The sequence below is a fragment of the Malania oleifera genome, chromosome 2 (assembly GCF_029873635.1).
Source record: "Malania oleifera isolate guangnan ecotype guangnan chromosome 2, ASM2987363v1, whole genome shotgun sequence".
Classification (NCBI taxonomy): domain Eukaryota; kingdom Viridiplantae; phylum Streptophyta; class Magnoliopsida; order Santalales; family Ximeniaceae; genus Malania; species Malania oleifera.
Genome location: NC_080418.1, coordinates 118,069,597 through 118,091,724, shown reverse-complemented (window position 1 = coordinate 118,091,724; position 22,128 = coordinate 118,069,597). Strand labels below are relative to the sequence as shown.

General features: G+C 35.4%; 2 protein-coding genes across 2 annotated transcripts; both read left to right on the top strand.

The window, feature by feature from the left end:
• The first annotated feature begins 4,483 nt into the window (after positions 1-4,483).
• Positions 4,484-5,998, top strand: LOC131148328 (scarecrow-like protein 14). Its single transcript, XM_058098043.1, has one exon. The coding sequence runs from the start codon at positions 4,484-4,486 to the stop codon at positions 5,996-5,998; it is 1,515 nt and encodes a 504-aa protein (XP_057954026.1).
• Positions 5,999-20,443: 14,445 nt separating this feature from the next.
• On the top strand, positions 20,444-21,349 carry LOC131148763 (uncharacterized). The gene has a single exon (XM_058098677.1). The coding sequence runs from the start codon at positions 20,760-20,762 to the stop codon at positions 21,072-21,074; it is 315 nt and encodes a 104-aa protein (XP_057954660.1). The 5' UTR covers positions 20,444-20,759; the 3' UTR covers positions 21,075-21,349.
• Positions 21,350-22,128: the final 779 nt, after the last annotated feature.

Genomic DNA, 22,128 nt, shown 5'->3' with positions numbered 1-22,128 from the left:
CGGATTTGGGAAAATTGCCTTTAAGACCCTTAGTCCGATTAACCAAACTGTCAGTCATTTTTTGCACAGTCGGCTGAACTCTGTCACTTAATCAACCGGGAACCTCAAGTTCGGTCGACTGGTGCTCTTGGGTTGGACAAATTTTTTTACCGCCATTAAATTTTTTAAACAGGGTTAACTTTGCTAAAACATTTTAAAACAATCTTAATAATACCCTATGTGTCCTTGACGATTATAATTTTGGGGTACTCTATATATACCCCTCATTTGAAAAGATAGCAACCAATTAGCAATATTGATTAGCAAAATTTTCTGAAATTCAAAAATCTCATATACTCATTTCGAAGCCTCGTACACTCACTCTTACTATTTCTTATTGCTAAAATCTCTTTGTAAATGTGTGCTAGAGTGTTCTTATCATTAAGCTATTGCTCTCTCTTGCTTGGTTGATTGAGATCATTTTCTTTAAGAGCAAAGCTTTAAGTTTTTCCTAAGAGACTTTATTGATAAGTCTTCCTTAGGAAAACTTCATTTGAGCTTTTGATTATTGCATTCTCATTGCAATATCTCGAAGAGTTCACATTGCATTTTGATTGTTAAAAATATTTTTCAAATCATCTTCAAATATCTCATGTGGTTAACTTTAAGAAATATTTGCTGAGATATATGTCCATGTGCAAAAAGATCTTTGTAGCAATATCCTATGATTGATTTTATCATCTTAAGCACAAAGATCAATCGTTGTTATAAACTAAATCTAAATGTCTCTTTAGGTTTATATTTTGAGAAAAATATTTGTTGAGATATTTAAAGTGTGCCTAGGATCTTTTTTTGTACATTGTGATTGAAATCATTATTTTGACACAAAGATCATATCACTTACACTCTCACGCACTGATTGCAATATTTGTATAAATATTTGAGAGTAGACATTTAGACCACATCGAGCTTACTTCATCATATCATTTGGTGGTGTATTTATTAGATTGGTACATAATCTAATTAGATAAGAAGCATACTTGTTGTACGCAAATTTATTGAGAAATATGTTGTATTCCAGGCATGGCCTCAGGGGGCGGTAATTCAACCTGGTAAGGATTGGTTGTAAAAGTTAAGGTCAGTCCTATGCTAATTGATCTGGTTGTTTAGGTGCTATGCTCCACTCGTTAAGTAAGCCTTATAGTGGTAATCCTTGTGCTTGTTAGCCAAGGCGCGGATGTAGGTAGTTTGCCGAACCTCGATAATATTTCTGGGTGTCATCTTTTATTTACTGCTTTCTGATGCATGCTTGGTTAATTTTATTGTGCAATTTATTTTCTACAGCATATTTAAATTAATTTAATTTATCTGCATTAGATTGACCATAAGGTTGTGAAATACTGTTGTTAAGGGATTTACCTAGGGCATCAATTTTGAAAATACCAATTCATCCCCACTTTTGGGTTAATGATAAAGCTAACAAAACTGTTTACAACCTCCTCTCCTTACTGGGTGAAGAATACCCCAGGTCACATTACAGGGCTGACTCCAACCTACACATCTCTCCTTACGAGGCGAGAAATACCCCAACTCATTTATTAGGCTGAGCCGAACTGGTCTCTCTTACGGGGCGGAGACTCCCCAGTTCAATTACAGGTTGAACCCAACAGATCTCCCTTACGGGGCAAAGACTCCCCAATTCAATTAACGAGCTGAACCCAACCGGTACATTAAAAATCATTTTGTAGATTAAATATGCTTCTAAGAATAGAAGCAGAGATGTACACATTAAGACTCTACAATGCACTCTCTAATGATATGAAATTTGCTTAGTAGAGTAAGGGTGTTTTTCAAAATGATTTTGCAATCTTTGAAAATGATTTATATAATATGCACATCAAAGATTTATATGATCTTTGATTTCAAGAATGAAATATGCAATAAGTGTTTTCAAAGATCTTTAATCCCTCAAGATATTTTCTCAAGTAAAGATATTAAAAATAAGTTCTTGGGAAACTCGGGTTTTTAGCTCAAAAGATTTTTGCATTGAAAACACAATATTAGCTTTGGGAATCTTACAATGGATAAGCAAAGATCCTAAGCTATGTAAAGATTTCTCCCAAGAATATTTATCAAGAAAGAAACATATTTGAGAAATTATAATCTTACTCTCAAGATTGATTTTGAAATGAATGAATGAAATGAGAGTAAGTACTTTTGAAAAACAAAATTCCCAAACAAAAATGAAAGTTCTCTTTCAAAGGATTTTCCAAAGAGTAATTGAGAGAGTATAAAAATTTACCTCATAAAGATTTTTGCAATGAAAAAGTAGTTGGCGGAATTTTGATTAAGTAAAAAATTTGAGAGAAAAATTTTGTCAATCAAAGTTACTAATTAAACAAATGGAAGGGGTATTTATAGTCTCTGTGAAAAATATGATCGTTGGGGAGACGCTCGTCATTTTCAAAAATATTTAATTAAAATTAAAACGTGATTAGCACTGAAAAATTAACCCAACCTGAGAGGTTCGGTTTGCTGACCTTTAGGGTTGGTCGACCGAACACACATAACCATTTTGAGTTTTGAATAGGTTTGGTTGGCTGTGGAAATGACTGGTCGGCCGAGCAGGGCAATTTTCCAAACCTTCGTAGGTTCGACCGCTCAATATTAAGGCCAGTCTGCCAATTCTTGAGGGTGGGTCGCCTGGGTCTTTTTTAAGCTTAGAGGACGGTTTGGCCGGGGCAAGGAGAAAGGTCAAACTTCATTAGTCGGTCGACCATGGAAGTTATGTTCAATTTAAGGATGATCAATCAAGGCTTTAGTCAACTATTTGACTTCTGGCCTATAGAGCGGTCGATCAACCATGGTGACTTGAACATCAATGGGTTGGTCGATCAGTGCTATTTAATTAACCAAAAAATCAAACGTCAGTCAACCGAAAGTCGATCGAAGTCTTTCTTAAATCTATTTTAGCCATAATTTTTTATCCTAACCAATTAGTTATTAAGAAAAAGTTATTCTGTGAAAAGTGTTGGTCCCTAGGGTCTGTCTACGACCTTTGATTCCCTACGTTAAGTCTATGGTGCTATCTGAGCATTCAAATCATATCATGTAGATACATACATTATTAGAAACCAAATGATAAAAATTAAATGCAATTACAAATGAAAATATTTGTCTTCATCTTCTTCGTCTTCTTTTGATCTATTGTTCTTCATGGAATGCGCCAGATGATGTGGTCTTTAAGTCTTCGAGCTTCCATCACTAGTCCCCTTATGTGTGTGTTGAATTATAACATGTTCAAACACTTAAAAACACACATAAGAAACTTGTACTTTGTCAGCATCAAAATAGGGATCGGACTCAAAAAGTCAACAAATTTTATCTTCCATTCAAGGTCAAAACATATTAATGTTAGATGTCATTGGATTTTGGGATATGTTGGATAAGAAATTGTTCCAACTTGACAAAATTCACAACCGATGATAATGGTTCGGATATGATGACCAAAACATTGCCTAGAAACAAGCATGTGAAGTGTCGAGTTTTGACCGGATTGGTGGAGTCGTCCCCATAAGTCGCGAAGGGGAGATTTGTTGGATGTCCCTCCTTGTGGGGCCCAAGTCTTGGAAAATGTGTTTCAATTTGCTGTTGTTTTTTGTTGGCTTCTCTAAGAAGCTGGGTCGGAGCTTGTTTGGAATTTATTTATCATTTTTGTATTCTGGTGGTTTCACAAAACTTCTCTAGCGAGCTGCTGCCTCTCTTGTGGCTCTGGCTGTTTCACGGCGCTACTGCTTATACGCTTGCTTCTTTGGCGAGCTGCCATTCCCAGTGGAAGTATTCTGAAAGTACGCTTAACAACCCTTGGTGTTAGACTTATTCCTACAAGCAAAAGAATTATTATCAGCAAATTAGGCTTTCGGTTGTGCTTAGATTTGTACTCTATTTTAGTTGGCTCTTAGAGCTTTGTTCTCAATATTTGGTGAGATCTTTCATCTTGTTACATTTGTTATACACTTTTGTGTATTTTGTTAGGTTTGTACCTTTTGTACCCACTTTGTACGAACTTTGGTGATAGTGCATTTGGACCGATGTGTCCCATGAACTTAACTCAATATTTGAGGAACCACGTTACATTTCTTGTGTCCGACTTTATTTAATTTTTACATTACACCATTAATTTACTCATTCTTCCCAAAATAAGTGCAGACTTCAATAAAATTTTCTTCACATCTTTGACAAGCTCGGTCTTGGGGAACAAATAGTCGCTTCATATAACATATTTTATTCTCTCTGTCTTCCTCCTTTTTCCCCTCCTGGTTTCTCCTTAGTTTCTCCATTAAATAGTAGCCCCAGCCTCTTCAACTTTCACTTCTCCCGCATCTACGCCGGTTCTTCTTATATATATCAGTTTTGAAGCCCATCTTATACAGTTTTGTATGGTGGGGTTTCTGAAACTTATTCCATCTCGAAGAAATTAAACTCCTTTGATCTCAATTAGTTCATGGATTTTCCTTCTCTTCCACCTGATCAGCAGGAGCCAGCTGATTGCTTGGCTCCGCCTTCCATGGTGAACCAACCCGAAGGAGACTCTGCCAATCGGCAACATTTTCCTGATACAATTTACAACGAAATGGCAGAGCTGCTCATGGAGGAGGACATGGCGGAAATATTCATCGACCCATTGGCTCTCCGAGTCGCCGAGGAATCATTGTACGAAGTTCTGGGTAAGCAGTATCCTCCTTCACCCGAAAAGCCCACGCCTTTCTGCAGTGTTCGTACTAGCAACTCTGTTCTTCACTCCACTTCGGCATCCACCTCAAAAATGCCCATCAGTGGGAGCTCAGCCGCTGCGCCTATGGACCCGTATATAAGTTCAACACCTTCATCTTCAAATCCTTTTATTAACCAGAAGGAGTCCGTATTTATGTTTCAAAGAGGGGTACAGGTAGCTAGTAAGTTCCTTCCAAACATTGATTTGGAAAAGTCTAAGTGCAAGTGGCTTCCAAAGTGCAAGGGCGGCGACGCCGGCGAGCCGGAGGCGAAGAATGATCACGAGTCATTGAGAGATGATGAGTACATAATGTTGTTTAGGAGAGGGGTTGAGGAAGCTGGTAAATTCCTTCCAGTTATTGATTTGGGCAACTATAACTCTGCTCTGCCGCCAGGATCCAAGGAGCTGGACGGTGGAACGGGCAAGAATAATCATGACGGGGAGGATACAGATGCAGAAGAAGGAGGGAGGAGTAACAAGCAGCTGGCGGTTCGTGCGGAAGAGGAGGAGTTGTCGGAGATGCTCGAAAAGGTTTTTCTCTTTCCTGAGGAAGATAAGGAGCAGCAGGCGTGTGCTGCTGCTCATGAAGTTCAGCAGAATGGACAAAACATGTTGTTGCTTCAGAATAAGCAACCATGTGGCTTTAAGGTTGGGGTACTTGCGAGGAAAAGGAGAAGTACACAAGTGGTGGATTTGAAGGCTCTTCTTTTTCTTTGTGCCCAGGCCATAAATGATACTGATTCGAAGGCTGCACATCAAATGTTGAAGGAGATTAGGCAGTACTCTTCTCCTTTTGGGGATGGAACTCAAAGGATTAGCCATTATTTTGCCGATGCTATTGAGGCAAGATTGGCGGGAGTTGGGAATCAAATTTATAGTACCTGGTATTCTAAGACACTCTCGCCCGACGCTATGTTGAAATCCTATGGGGCATTTGCTTTGGCCTGCCCATTCAGAAGGATTAGTTTATATTTTGGGAACCATAGCATTTTGGGTGTGACTAAGGGAGCAACAAAGATTCACATCATAGATTTTGGTATTCAATTTGGATTCCAATGGCCCATCATTGTGCGCGATCTCTTAGCCAGAGTTGGTGGGCCTCCCAAACTTCGCATTACAGGACTTGAGATCCGTCAACCTAGATTTTGGAGGGCACAAAAAGTTGGGGAGATGGGACATCGTATGGCAAAGTATTTTAAGCGCTTTAATGTTCCATTTGAGTACAATGCTATAGATAAGAAATGAGATACTATTCAAATTGAAGACCTTAAGATTGATAAAGACGAGGTCATTGTTGTAAATTGCTTATACCAATTTGAAAATCGGATACTTGATGACACAGTTGCCCCGAAGGGTCCAAGGAACATTGTTCTAAACTTAATCAAGAAGATGAATCCTAATATATTTATCTTTGGTATTAATAATGGGTTATTCAATGACCCATTCTTTCTCACTCGATTTCAGAAAGCATTCTACCACTACTCGACATTGTTTGATATGATGGATTCTACCTTACCTCGTGAAAATCCAGGAAGGATGATGTTTGAGCAAGAGATTTTTAGGCGTGAAGTTATGAATATTATAGCATGTGAAGGTTTAGAAAGAGTTGTAAGGCCTGAAACATACAAGCATTGGCATGCTCGAAATATGAAGGTTGGGTTTAGGCCGCTTCTGCTAAATAGGGAACTCATGAAGACATTAAAGGAAAAGGTAATATCTAGCTACCACAAGGATTTTGTGATTGAGAAAAATGACCATTGGATGCTATTGGGATGGAAAGGTCAAATTTTACTAGCTCTCTCTTGTTGGGTTCTAAAGGAACCCTAGGGCATTTTTATATTGCATAACTATTGAACTACAAAATTGTTTCAAAGCTATACCTCATGTTTCATCACCGTGCTTTAAGAATGAAAATTTGAAGCAAAATGTATGCACTTTTCATCATGAAGAAATTGCAATTATATTTCACTAGCTAATTGGCTTATTTGTTCAGAGATTTTTGCTGATATATATATATATATTTTGGGTTCTTTCACATGTATTTAGCGAGACATGAGAACTAAAAAATTGTCCGCATTTTTTTTTTAGTTTTTTAAATTTAAATAAATAACTAGCTACTCTACAAATTTATGTTGATTGTTAGGCATATTCAAGGGTTAGCTAATGTTAAGCCAACAAGTGCACTCACCCCCACCAAAATTGTAAATGATAAAGACTATTCTAAAAAAAGTAACATTATTAATTCGATTGAATAATGTTAGAAAATTATTCTAAATTATTTTTTGAGTGACATTGCATATTTGATACTTTCACATTAATTAAAGGTATCAAACTCAAATTTTGTGACAATTTACCTTTGACTATTCATGTTTTGCTTAGTTTTAGGAATTTTGTCATCTACCATTAGTGTGAGACCACATGCAAGATTGCTTTAGTATTTTCGAGAAAATGTTGTCAGCACAACTCATTATATTATCCATAAGCAACCTTTTATAAAGTTGGATGGTAAAGTGGCCAAAAAGGTTTGGACAAGTCATGAGGTTAATTAATCTACATAATGAATTCAAGAAGGCTTGAAAGAGTTTCAAGTGAAGATTCAGAGACTCTAAGAAGTAGTAAGAGTCAGATGCTCAAGGAATAACAAAACAAAGGACTAGGATCAAAGAAGAGTTGAAGAACTAACATTGGATCTAAAGACTAGAGGAGTTGAAGATTAAGGTTGGTTTTTCTTTTCAAAATTTTGTTTTATTCTGCTTTAAGTTATGCAAATTTGAAAATATGTAATCTAATTGAAGTATCAAGGTCAAGATTTGTGTTAGCTTTGGTGCAATCTCAAGAGGAGGGGTGAATTTTATCCCTTAGGTCAATCCACTAACAACAGTATTATACAAGCCTAAGGTCAATCTAGTGCATGTAAAATAAATCAATGTAAATTTACAGTGGAATTTAAACTGCAATAGAAATTTAAACAAGCATGCATAATAAAGCGGTAAAGGAGACGACACCAGAAATGGTATCGAGATTTGGCAAACTGCCTATGTCCCCGCCTTGGCTAACAAGTACAAGATTATCACTATAAGCTCACTTAACGGGTGGAGCGGTACCTAAACAACTAGATAAATTAGCACAGGGCTGACCTCAACCTTTACAACCAGGTCAAATTAACACAAGGCTGACTTCAACCTTTAACAACCAATCCTTATCGGGCTGGATTACCACCCCCCTCGAACCACGCCTAGAATACAACAGATTTCTCAAACAAATTTTTGTACAACAAATATGCTCTTAACTAAACAGATTATGTATCAATCTAATCAATACACCACCGAATGATATGATAAGATAAGCTCAATGTGTCTTAATATCTACTATCAAAGTTTTATGCAATTAATGTAATCAGTATGTGAGAGTGTAAGTAATAGGATCTTTATGTCAAAATAATATTCTCAATCACAATGCACCAGCAAAGATCACATCCACACTTCAAATATCTCAATAAATATTTTTCTCAAGATAAATCATAAGAGATATTCAACAATGGTTTGTAAAAATTTATTTGATCATTGTATTAAGAAAATAATCTCAATCACAAGATATAGCAGCAAAGATCACAAGCCCTCAAACAAATGTCACAAAATGTATTTCTCAAATATAAACACAAGAGATATTTTGAAAATGATTTGTAAAATATTTTTAGCAGTCAAAATCCAATGTGAACTCCTTGAGTTATTGCAATGACGATGTAAAACTCAAAGGCTCAATGAAGTATTCCTAAGGAAAACTTATTAACAAAGTCTCCTAAGGAAACTTGAAGCTTTGCTCTTTAATAAAATAACTTCAATCAATCAATAACAACAGAGAGCCTAAGCCTTTGAGATGAACACTTAGGCACACTTACAAAGAGATTTAAGCAATAAAATCGAGTAAGAATGAGTGTAGGAGGCTTAAAAATGGAACTAGGATATTTAGGAGGATTTTTGCAAATGAAGGGGTATATATAGAATTCCCCAAAATTATAACCGTTTAAGACATATTAGTCATTTTAAGAAAATTTTAACTGAGCTTAGTAAAATTTTTTTAACCTCGGTAAAATTTGTCAACCCGAGAGCACCGGTCGGCCGAACTTAAGGTTCGGTTAACCAAGTAACATAGTTCGATCGACTGCTGAAAAATTGAACTGAGAGTTCGGTCGACCGTATTGAGGGTTTTAAAGCAATTTTCCAATTTGGCACTATTCGGTCGACCAGGTGAAATTTGTACTCAATGGTTTGGTCGACCATGGCTTTGAGATTTCCCACGTGGAGGTTCAGTCAACTAGAGCGTTGCTCATATATTTCTGGTCGGTCGATCGAGCGATAAACTTGTTGACTCAGGGAAGTTCGGTCGACCAGGAAGTTGGAGAATATTTTTGGTCGGTTGACTGAAGGGTCAAATTATTGACCCGATGGAGGTTCGGTCGATCGAAAATCTCAGTGTAACTGAGTTCGGTCGACCGAACATGCCATCCTTGAGCATTTCGGTCCTATTCCAATTATAATGTTTTCCCTATACATATAATGATTAATTATAAGGCAATAGGGAACATTTTCATGCATAATAGTGTCCTATGGCCAGTCTAAGGGCTTTAAGAGCCAACCGAAAAAATTTGGCGTCGGCCGATCTTTGATCAACCGAATAATGCCCTATGGTCATTTGGTTTCCCTATGGTCATTTGAACTTATCTAGCATATCATGCATGTAATGCATTTGATTATTACAGACCAATTCCTATAAACTATTACAGACCCAAATGATGAATTGAATTACAATACAACATGAAATAGTTTTCAGGGTCTTTAGGTCTTCGCTTCATGTGCCAACAACTTGATTTGCAATTATATACACTTGCACACAAACTAGATAGCCATCAAATATAACAAGTATTTGTCATTATCAAAATTGGGTGTTACCTATGAGGTCAACATTCTCCCCCTTTTTGATGATGACAAATACACCATGCAAAAAGTGGGTATAACCTAGAAAGACTCCCCCCCTGACAATATGCATTATGTAAAAGTTTGTCAATACAAACTTTCATAGTTCTCTTGCTTGTTAGCTTGAGGCAAGGACGTAGGAAGGATTGACCAAACCTTGATAACAATATTGTTTCGTTCTCTCTCCCTTACGCTTTAGTTAATTTCCGCAAATTAAAATGCGCACATGTATGTTTAATTGTTTATTGTGTTGATCATACTACATACATGCTTTAAATACTTTCGTTAATTAGGATTGCTTAGGCAAACCCTAAGTTGCGTAATATTGATTGTAATTTTGATTAAATCTAGGAATAATTTTTTAAATATCCAATTCACCCTCCTCTTGGAAATATACCAATTCCATCAATATTTATTACTTAAATATGTCAAAAACATTATTTTATTAAAATTTAGATTTTAATTTATATAATCACTTATTAATTTTATCAAATATTTATACTATTGAGAATTAAAAAGTTTAAAATTGAAAACAAGGCGCATTCAATTTTAGGTAACAAACAATTAAAGTAAATTAATATTTAAATTTAAAAACCTATTCAAGTTTATTTAAAGACTTAAAATTTAATTTTAATAAATGTGACCAAAATAATTCAATATTTAGATTTAGTGAACCAGTTCAAGCTTAATATAAATTTGAATTCAGTATTCAACGCTTAAAAAAAAATTGAATTTTTAGAATTTGAGCAAAAAATAAAACAATTGTATTTCTATTTTTTTTATCCAAATTTCTACAAACTCAAATTCAAGACTCAGAAATCTATTTTGGCAAAATAATAGTCACATCTTTATCATTTATTATGTAAATCATTCAAGCCTACCTGGGAACAAACAAACATAAAATCCTTCATATTCCAAACAAAGTATTTTTTCATCGTACATGTATATATAAATATCAAGCACTAAAAATCTTCAACTTCGCCTTGTTCTCCTGGTCAACCACATCCAACAGCACCGGATCCACGACGACGCGACTGTCCACGCGCACCTTGAACCTCGGCCCCCATCACAGTAACTTCGCCGTCCCCTCTATGTCCACCGCCGCGTCCAGCTCCATCTGCCGCCCCCCCACGTCACCGATGAACTTCGATGCATGCTGCGCCAGCTGCTGCCCGTCCAGCCGCTCCGGAAGCCGTAGGATCTGGCACGAGTCCGACGCCTGCGAGCCCGCCTCCACCTGCGCTGAACCTAGCAGCGACCCCTCGTAGAAGATCAATATCGTCGTCGCCAATTACCTGATCGGGACCACGTTCGGGTTGCTGACGTGTATGGTCAGGATTGACAATTTTCCATGTTTGAGTGCCTAAAAATGAGTTCGGTTAAGGTGATTTTCCAAAATGTCCGAGGTTCAGTCGCCTAAAACTAAGTTCAATCTACCAAACTGTCCAGTTCGGTCACCTGAGGTGAAAATGAACATGAAGTTTAAGCGCCCGAGAATGTTGGAAAAAGTTACGGTTTGAGTTTGATCGACTATGAACACTCAGTTTATTTGAGTTCGGTCGCCCAAAGTCAGGTCAACTATTTGACCAAACAACAATTCGGTCAACGGAGGCAATTTTACCTTGCTTGGTTCGGTTACTCGAAGCCTATACAATTTTGAGCTAAAGTTCATACTTTAATTTAAATTCACCCTTGATGACATGTGAGTTTAGTAAGGTCCTATGCCTAAATGTGTAGGAACCTAAGGGTCAATCTAAGGCTACTTGAGTATATAGGCCTATCATGCATGATGCAGTTATTACAGATCATATTACATTACAGTCCAAAATTAAGAATATAAAAATTACAATTACAAATACACAATATTCTTCATTCTTCCTTCGGGTCACCAACCATGAGATAGGATTCTTTTTAATTTCATATGTATAGTGAACCTACATACAAGCTGAGGGCAAACATCAATACCAAGGTATTTGTCATTATCAAAATGGGATATGACCAATTAGGTCAACATCTTATGTTTTCAATCCCATTAAATTCAAGACCTTCTTTGCTAAGAGAGTTTCTTAGGGCCTCAAGAAGTTTTTCAAAGTTGTTTTGACCCTCGGTGAATTTATAAATAATTTTGGAGCTATCCTCCAATTTTCTTTCAAGTTCAGCCATTTTCAAATTCTTTTCTTTTTGCTAAGTAGAGTGAACAGATTTTCCCATTTCAACAAGCTTTGACTAATTTTTACATTTTTTTTTTTCAAAAAATCAATTTCCTTGGTCATTTTATTTAGCAATTTTGACATGCGAATGCATTCATACTGCAATTCTTTATAAGTAGGCATGCTATCAGAATAATAATCATCATCATCAGAATAACAAGAAGAGAAAGATCAAGATGATAATAACTCATTATCATGTGCCATCAAGCATGGGTTAGCAACCTCGGAGTCACTACCGTCAATGTCTGAATCATTACTATTTTGCTTGTCCCATGACGTGCCGGCTTTCATTGCTTTCTTCTTTTTCTTTGATTCCCTTTTAAGCAATGGGCAGTCTGGTTTGATATGCTCGATTTTTCTGTAATTGTAACATGTGGGAGCATTTGATTTTTCTTTTCTTTTACTTGGTTCTCCCTTTTCAGATACTGAATCTTTGAACCTTCTATATAGCCTATTATTCTTTCTGAAAAGCCTGCTAAATTTTATGGTAAACATAGCCATGTCATTTCCCAATTTAGGTTCACTACAATCACTAGACATGTTAGTTGATGTTTTCAAAGCAGTTACCTTCTTTATTTTATTTTTCTCATTTACTCTCTCATTAATGGTCAACTCGTATGTGATGAGTGACCCTATCAGTTCATCTAAGGACATTGCTTTTAAGTCTCTACCCTCAGCAATGGTAGTAGCCTTAGCTTCCCATACAAGTGGCAAGCCCCTAAGGATTTTCCTAATAATCTCATATGTGGGATATGTATTTCCTAATGCATGTAGAGAGTTAATGATATGAGTGAAACATGTGTACATACTCTTAATAGATTCACTAGTGTTCATCCTAAAAGTTTCATATTCACTAGTCAACATATCAATTCTACTGTCTTTAACATCTCTCATATCTTCATAAGTCACCTCTAACTTATCACAAATTTCCTTGGCAGTAGAACATACCATAACCATACTAAACTCATTTACATCAACTCCATAGTATAAAATATTCATTGCAGTTGCATTTATACTTATAGCTTTCATATCATCATCAGTATATTCTTCCTCTGTCTTAGGAACTCTAAACTCATCTTCAATTTTCATGGGAACAAATTTTCCTTTAGATACAACTCTTCGCACCTTCCAATCAACAGTTTGAAGGTATATATGCATCCTTTGTTTCTAGAAGGTGTAATTCACACTGCTGAAAATAGGAGGACATGTGGAAGAGGGTCCCTTAGGAAAAGGGATTACAGTATGATGAGCCATTTTGATCTTTTTTCTGAAAAACGGTTTAGTCTAAGCAACTAGTTTCTGATACCAATTGTTGACTTTACAATAATCCCAAGAGAGGGATGAATTGGATATTTAAAAAATTTCTTTCCTAGGTCAACTAACCAGCAACAGTATTTCACAAACCTAGGATCAATCTAGAATGTGTAAGAAGCAAGCCTATAAATACAACTGTAATTAATATGCTCTAAATAAATCAAGCAACCATGCATAGTATAGAAAAGCAAATGAAATAAGGATGACACCAGATATGTTATCGAGGTTCGGCAAAAGTGCCAACATCCTCGTCTCTAGCTCGCAAGCCTAAGGATTCTACTAGAGCTCACTTAAAGGGTGGAGCGGCACCGTATACAATTAGGTCAAATTATCAGGGCTGACCCCAACCTTTACATACAATCCTATCGGGCTGAATTTTCACCCCTTTAGGTAGTGCATGGTATACAACAGATCCACAATACAAGTATAGTGTACAAAACACGTGCTTTTCCAATAAGTAGATTTGTACCAAAATCAATCAATGCACATCAACCAGATAAGAACTATAAACTCAGTGCAACAATATGTAATAACTCTCAATCTAATGTCAATAAACAATTAATTGTAGGAGTGTATTCACAATCTATCTTTGAAACACTATATCAAAATATATCAATCACAAGTAGGTTTCCAAAGATTTCCAAAGAGTGCAATCAAAATACGTTAAAATGATTTTCTCAAAGTTTAAGCACAAGAGATATTAGTAGTATAAGCTTGTAAAAACAATTTGTTCTTCACAATCACAAAACAAGCTTAGGAGTCTTGCAATACAAATGCCAAGACACACAAGCTAAAAGGTTTCCCCACACAATTGATTTATTAATTAAATCAGGGGGAAGACCTTTGGCTAAAGTCTCTATAAAAAATCAATCAAATAATCAAGGCCAAGAGAATTTAAGCTTTAGCAAGCAATGTAGAATGATTTAGAATACTCTCACTCAAATCGATTATGCAAGGGAATGATCAATGGAAGAGTATTTTGGCTTTGAGTATGAAGAAGAGCTCTCAAAAATTCAGAGAAAATTTTTGCTAATCAAATTACTAATCTATTGTTAATCTTTGCAAATGAACTCATATTTATAGACACCCTTAAGATTTTGACCATTGGGGACATAGGGGTAATAATTAAAATTTTTTTAAAACATGTTTAACCAAAATAAACCTATTTTACCCTTAATACCTGCGGTAAAAAATTAGCCAACCTGAGAGTTTCAGTTTCCTGAACCTTGGGTCGGTCGCCCAAGCAGACACATGAGAAAAAGTGTATTTTTGATGTTCGAGTGCTCAGTGACTAGTTCAGTTGGCTGGTTTAGGCAATTTTCCAACCTGTTCAAGATTTAGTCACCTGAGCTTAAGTTCGGTCTACCGAACTTCAACATTCAGTCACCCGAGCTCAAAATAAACGTGAAGTTCAGGCACTCGTCAACGGTGGAAAAGTCCTCAATAAAAGTTTAGTCGACCGAGAACACTTAGTTCATTTTGGTTTGGTAGCCCAACCTTAAGTCAACATTTTTACTTTCCACACTTTTGGTCAACCGAAGCATTTTCAATGCACAAGTTCGGTCACCTAAAGCCCTTTCCAATTTAAAACTTAAGCCATATTTTTTATCCCTGATTGCATAGATAATAGTGGGGAATTTCGTAAGTGTTCGTGTAAGGACCTAGGGTCTCTTTAAGGTCGTTTTGAGCTTGTAGTTCCTACCTTGTATGACATGCATCAATTATTACAGTCCTTGAATAATTAATATTACAAACCCAAATGAATTAAAATAAAAATTAATACAATAAACACTTTGGGTCTTCGTTTCCCTTCAAGTCCATGTACACCATATGATACTGTCAATTGATCCTGCACACAAACTCAAGGCAAATATTAAATATCAAGGTATTTGTCATAATCAAAACATGATATGACTTATAAGATCTGTGACGACCTACTTAATTTCTACATTTTATATATATCAATATCACAAATCCCAGCTCAGCAGATCATAATCCACCTGAACCCGTGGGTACCAGGGATACTCCAGCACACATAACGAAAGCTTAAGCAGCAGGAAACATACAATCACAATATTATAAATATGAAAACATCCATCATATTACCATAAATACCAGAATCACTATATCTACTGTATTTCAGTATATACATCAAAAAAGCAAGATCTAGGGACACTTCCCACAAAATTCAACTGTCCCTACTAAAACTTACCCTTCAAAGAGGGCAGACAAACAGCTCTAGATCAGCGGAGCTTTTCCCGCTCTCCTATTAGGGGCTCCTGAAAAGTTTATAAAATTTTGGGGTGAGACACCTCATAGTAAGGGAGATAAACTAATATTAATGTGTGGCAACATAAGTATTCTGTGTTATACATATACCATACAGAACATATTTAGTAACTGTTTTGTCAAATTTGGGAAAACATATATATCATCAAAACATGGCAGAACATACTGCATTTCATAAACATATTTCATCTCATATAATAATAATACAAAAGCATTCCTGGTAGGTTAGTTGGTTGTTGTCATGTATTACCCCCAAATGACTAGGATGTGTGGCCCGAAGGCGGGACCTGACAATGGTTGGCCGACCACTACCAAGTTAAAAGTATAGTCTGTAAGTCTGATGGATCTGCCAAACCTAGTTCATACACTAGGGGCGCTCACACACTTCTTAAAAACCACATCGACCATCCAATCTCACACTACTCCGTACAGCGGCGTTAACACCAATATCATGATCATGAAGAGCATGGACACATAGCAACCGTACAGTGCAAGTGCTAGCCTAGACCAAGCCAACCAGGTTCTAATATCATATAACATATACTGAAACTGTGATACATGGATATTTCATATCATTAATTATCAAATCAATTATATCATTTTGCATATATATGTATATCATGAAAATCATCGGCCAGTACACCGGTATTACACATTTTACCATAGCTCGACCCATACGCTGGCAAATCATATCATAGCACAGCCCGTACGTTGGCAAATCACATCCATAGCTCAGCTCGTACGCCGTAAAATCATATACATAGCTCAGTCCATACGCTGCCAAATCACATCCATAGCACGGCCCATACGCCGGCAAAATATATCCATAGCTCAGCCCGTACGCTGGCAAATCATACACATAGCATGGCTCGTACATCGGCAAAACATATAAAAATTTTAGCCCATACGCTGGTTTTTCATTATAAAAATCCGTATCATTAACACATTCCCAGAAAATAGTATTTCATAAAATTTTCTACTGATGCCACACTAACAGGTTTTTCGTATATTTAACATATCATCACTTTCAACAGCATTTTTCCAAATATAAATTATATATAAATATATCTATTTTCTTAAAATCAAATGCTATAACAATATACATATTTTCATAAAATACTAACTTAGTTTATCCCCTTGTGTCCTGAAAAGCCCCTAAATCAACACTCTTACACTCGCAGGGTTCCCCGTTCAACACCCTGAACACAACATTCCCCAAAACTAAAGTTCAGTATTTCTACGCGTATATTACTTCCTACAACTGTCAATTAACCAAATACTGCGTAGAAAGTCTTACCTTGGATTTGGGATGGTTTCCAACTCAGCCCCACCAACGATCCGCTCTGTCAGACTTGCAGAGAACTTTTCTAGGAGCATTGTGGTGGCTTCAAATCCTCGAACTGGAGAAAATTTGGCCCGAAATTGAAGAGAGAAGGAAGAGAAACCGTGTGAGGAGAGAAAGAGAGATTCGGCGCAAGAAAAACGACTGAAAATCACATTTAACCCTATTTATACTGCGGGATTCGTCGACAAGCCACGTCACCTCATTGACGAGTCCTATACAAAGTTCGTCGACGAACTCCAACCCTAGTCGACGAATTTCAGGCTTCCAAAAATCCTCTCTCAGTATCTTCTCGTCGACGAATCCTAGCCTCGTTGATGAGCTCCTATTATACCCTCGTCGACGAGTCCCCTGTATTCGTCGACGAGGAGTTGAAAAATTCCTCAGGATTTTCCTTTCCAAAATGCAATGTTGTCGACGAACGCTTCGACTGCCTCCTTCTATTTCCAGATTCCATTTCCCTTTCTTTTTATTATTTAAATACCATTATTCTTCGGGTCGTTACAAGGTCAACATAAAGGTTTTGCTGTTTTAAATGGTCTTCTTATCAAAGGAGAAATTTTTTAGCTCTTTTGTTGATGACAAAAGGAGAAAAAGGTTTATGAGCAAATTTTCTTATTTGGGGGAGAAGGTTTATAAGAAAAATTCTAAATTCTCGTCCTTCACTTTTGGTATCTCCCAGCTCTTTTGTTATCCACAAAATGGAAAATGATAAACACGATTCTCATGGCATAATTGTAATCATTTTTGGTATTATGTAAACTTTGTGCTTAATTGAATATTTTTTTTAAGACAACTTCAAATATAGAATGCACATTAAACTAAATTGAACTTAAATAATCAACTTGAAAAGTTATGAAGTCTTCATTTTGTATATGCTTGAATTGTTTGAATAGGTTTATATGTCTGGCAGCACGAATGACGGATGCAAAATGGATGCCAAATAAGTACTTAAAGCTCACATCTATTGGTGTATTCCATGATCATCAGAAGGGCAAAAGCTTGAAGACTTGTTTAATTTTCAGTTGTAATAGTAATTAGGTTTCAATTGTGCATGCATATCTCATGATTTAATTTGAAGCTCACTAATGACCTTAGATTGACCTTAGAAAACTCCAAGTTTCATGAAAAACCTTTTATCTAAAATGCTAAACTTATACAAAAGGTTTAAAGTGGGTATGAAATTAAAAGAAGACAAAAACTAAGTTTTTCTTATGGGTCAATCGACCGGCCTTATAGGCCCAGTCGACCAGACAATGTAAATGGCCATAATTCAATTTTACAAAGGGCCCAATTGACCGGCCTCTTAAGCCCAATCGAACAATGTGTACAACAGGCGAAATTTGTAATTTCAAATGCTCGGTAGACCAGCCTCTTGGCCCAGTCGACCGATCTTCATACGAAGGTTGATTCGCCAAACCAAATCATAGTGCCCGAAAGACTGAAGCTCACAAAAAGGAAAATCACCCTTTGGTCGGTCGACCAAACGTTGCGCCTATCGACTAGGCCGCTCGAGTATTTGAAATTCTTGGCATATAACGGTCATAAAATTCAAAAATAAAATATTATTTTATTGCCCAACAGTCATATAATGGATAGAATTGATTTTTGTCTATAAATATCAACCCCAATTACTTGGAGAAGGTTGGAGAATCTTTTTGAAAGCCTAGTTATATATTTCTTGATTCTCTCCCTTATTTAAAACCCTATTTGAAAATCAAATCTTATTTCTCCTTCATTCTTCTTTTGAAAATTCTTTTTGGAGAAAATATTTTAAGGGGTTATTGGAGGGCTTGAGCTTATATTCACTTTCATATATATATATATAGATAGAGCTTGAAAGTCTCCTTATTGATTTGAAGATCAAAGTCCATATTTCTTCTATTCTTCTTATGAAAACATTTATGGAGAAAACTTTGCGAGTTTGTCAAGTAAGGCTTGAGTATATATTCACTTCATATATATTGCTTGATAGTCTCTTTTTTTTTTTTTTTTGGTAAAAGAGGACGACACCTCCATTTATTTATTAATATACCCTCACTTTTGGCGGAGGAATACCGTGATTATACAATAAAATAAAAGGGAGAGTACATAAAAACCCTCCCAAAAATACCAACACCAGCAACCAACCAAATTAGGACAACAAAACTCAACATACCTAACAAAGACGATAAAAACATAAACACAACCAAAATCAAAACAAAATACATCAAATGAAACTCTAGAGTTGAACTAACTACAAATGGAAACGAGACCCCACATATCCATCCGAAGAATATCTTTCAGATAATGTGGTAGGAGGAGGTGTTTTTCGTAAACTACATTGTTTCTCATTTCTCATTCTTTAGCAAGAAAATCAACCGCACTATTGTTTGATAGTCTTCTTAGTTTTAATTTCAAGGTCAATCATTTTAAGAGTAAACCCTAGTTTCACGTTTTTATTGGTGACATAAGAAAATCTCTTTTTACTAAGAGTGATAGATCCAATATTTTGCTCTTCTTTGCTTGTATTCTATCAATACACGTTAAAGTTTCTTGATGAAAATATAAACCTATTATTAGTTGAATTTTATAAGCACAAATACAAGACAACTATAAGTCTTTTGAATGTAAAAGAAGTAACGCAATTGTAACTAAGACTGAGTATTTGGCCTATGATAAAATTCAATTTAGATACCCTTAAAATAATTATGGTCCATGCACTTGTTTTTGACAAGTACCATTATGCTTACAATTGTAAAGAAATAATGCAATTGTAACACAAGATTAGTACTAACTGTTTTATAGATCTTTGAAGAAATAAAATAAAATAAAAAATAATAATTATTTTCTACAACTAAATGGGTCCCAAAAATCTCTAAGAGATTGATAAACTTTGTCGTGTACTCATCGACCTTATCTAAGATGCTCTGACGAAAAATTATATGAAATTTTTTTTTAACTAGTTTAAATCATCAACTATGTAATAAATTCATTCTCCAAAACTAATTTTCAAATACACAATATCAATTAATTTTTTATATCTTATTTTCATAATAAAATCTAACTCCCTATGAATTATTGTAATTCTCTAAATAAATATAAACAAGTAGAAATAATTTTTATTGAAATAAAAAATTTATATAAAAATTAGAAAATATGCACAGAGAAAATGTCATCAATGATTAAAGTGGAACCTTTTGAAAAGTAAGTGCACATTCAAAAAATTCTTTTTATAAATGCTTATCACTTATGTGAATAAGTAGTGTTTGTTTTATGCTTAAATAAGTACTTAATTTAAAATAAATATTTTTTAAAAAATATTTTTTTAAAAAAATATATATAATAAGTAACCCCATACTATTCTGCAAGTATTTTTTAGATAAATAATTTTTTCTTAAAAAAAAATACTTTTTTCATAAGTAACGCAATTATGCAAGCAATCCCTACGAATTACTTATGAATTAATTATTAAAAAAAAGAGCACTTTAATTAAATAAAAATTATTTCAATTATTTCAAAATCGTAGCCTAAAAGATATATTTTATCTGTTTTTTTCTTCTCTTGCTTTTAAAAAAATAAATATATATTTTCCACAAACCCTCGGTAAAAAAAAAAAATCAAAAATTAAAAAAAGAGAGTGCTCCGGTCCTCCGGATCCGCCCACACGGTCTGTGTTCGAAGACTCATGTTAAAATTCCGGAATTGACCTCCATCGTGGGCCCCAACGTCACGAAACAGAAGGGCATTAAGGTCAATTCACAACATTCACTCAAGACACGCGTCCCGGAAGCCACGATCTCTCTCTTTACTCTGAAGTTGCGTGGACTTCAAGATCAAACCGATATTCCCAAGTCCCAACTACCCCCCCGGCCCGACTGTAATTTTCGGCGAAGGCCATGGGCAAAAAAGGAAACTGGAGCTGCAGCTCCGCGGCGATCGGCTCCGCCGTGGCGGCGATCGTACTCTGCAAGCCCAAGGACCCCGCCTTCCACCTGGCATCGATCAAGCTCACCGCCTTCAAGCTCAAGCTGCCAGCGCTCGACACCGACCTCATCCTGACCGTACACGTCAGCAACCCGAACGTGGTCCCGATCAGGTACTCGGCGACGGCGATGTCGATCTTCTACGAGGGGTCGCTGCTAGGTTCGGCGCAGGTGGAGGCGGGCTTGCAGGCGTCGAACTCGTGCCAGATCCTGCGGCTGCCGGCGTGACTTGAACTGATTCACTAAATCTAAATATGGAATTATTTTGGTCACATTTATTAAAATTAAATTTTTAGTGTTTAAATAAACTTGAATAGATTATTAAACCTAAAATTAAATGCGTGTCTTGTTTTCGACAAATGTTCAGAGAGGAGAAATGGAGTTGGAAAAGGTGAGAGGTTAGGGCGAGGAAATTTACTTTAAGTAGATGTTATCTTTACAGATAAGCTAAAGAGTTTTTAAATTGAAAATAAAATTTTTATCCCTTGAGATAATTAATTCAATTGTTAGATAAAAGCTTTTGCACAGTATGAATTCATGCACCTATTCTTTTATTTATTATTATTTTTCCTTCTTGATAAAAACATTAACCTCCTTTTAATAAATTTTGAAAAGATGAAATTTAAATAATACTCCTTACATCTTTATCTCATTTTTCTATACGAGGATCACTAATTCATCAAAATTAATTCTATGATTCTCGTGGAGAAAAATTATATTGTATAGTATATATTTATTAAATTTTAAAAATAATTCCAATCATTTTTATCCATGACTGATAGTTTAGGTAATAAATTCTTCTAATGGTATTTCCAGAATGACAGTGACAAATCTCACTACCATAAAAGAATTTACCTTTTGATTTATTATGCAGAAGAATTTATTTCCTGATTTATCATTTTTTTTTTAAAAAAATATTAAATAATATCTTTTTTGGGAAAATAATTTTCGAAATGACACATGGCAAATCTCGCTACTTGAAGTAGCGAGATTACGTCAGAGTCATTCTGAGAATTATTTTTCCAAAAAATGTATTATTTAATATATATTTTTTAAAAAAATGATAAATCAGGAAAAAACTCAAATTTTAAGTCTTTAAATAAACTTGAATAGGTTATTAAATTTAAATATTAATTTACTTTAATTGTTTGTTACCTAAAATTGAATGCGCCTTGTTTTCAATTTTAAACTTTTTAATTCTCAATGGTATAAATATTTGATAAAATTAATAAGTGATTATATAAATTAAAATCTAAATTTTAATAAAATAATATTTTTGACA

Bases quoted from the DNA above. Each gene is read 5' to 3' on its own strand.
- LOC131148763 (XM_058098677.1), top strand. From the start codon at position 20,760: ATGGGCAAAAAAGGAAACTGGAGCTGCAGCTCCGCGGCGATCGGCTCC.
- LOC131148328 (XM_058098043.1), top strand. From the start codon at position 4,484: ATGGATTTTCCTTCTCTTCCACCTGATCAGCAGGAGCCAGCTGATTGC.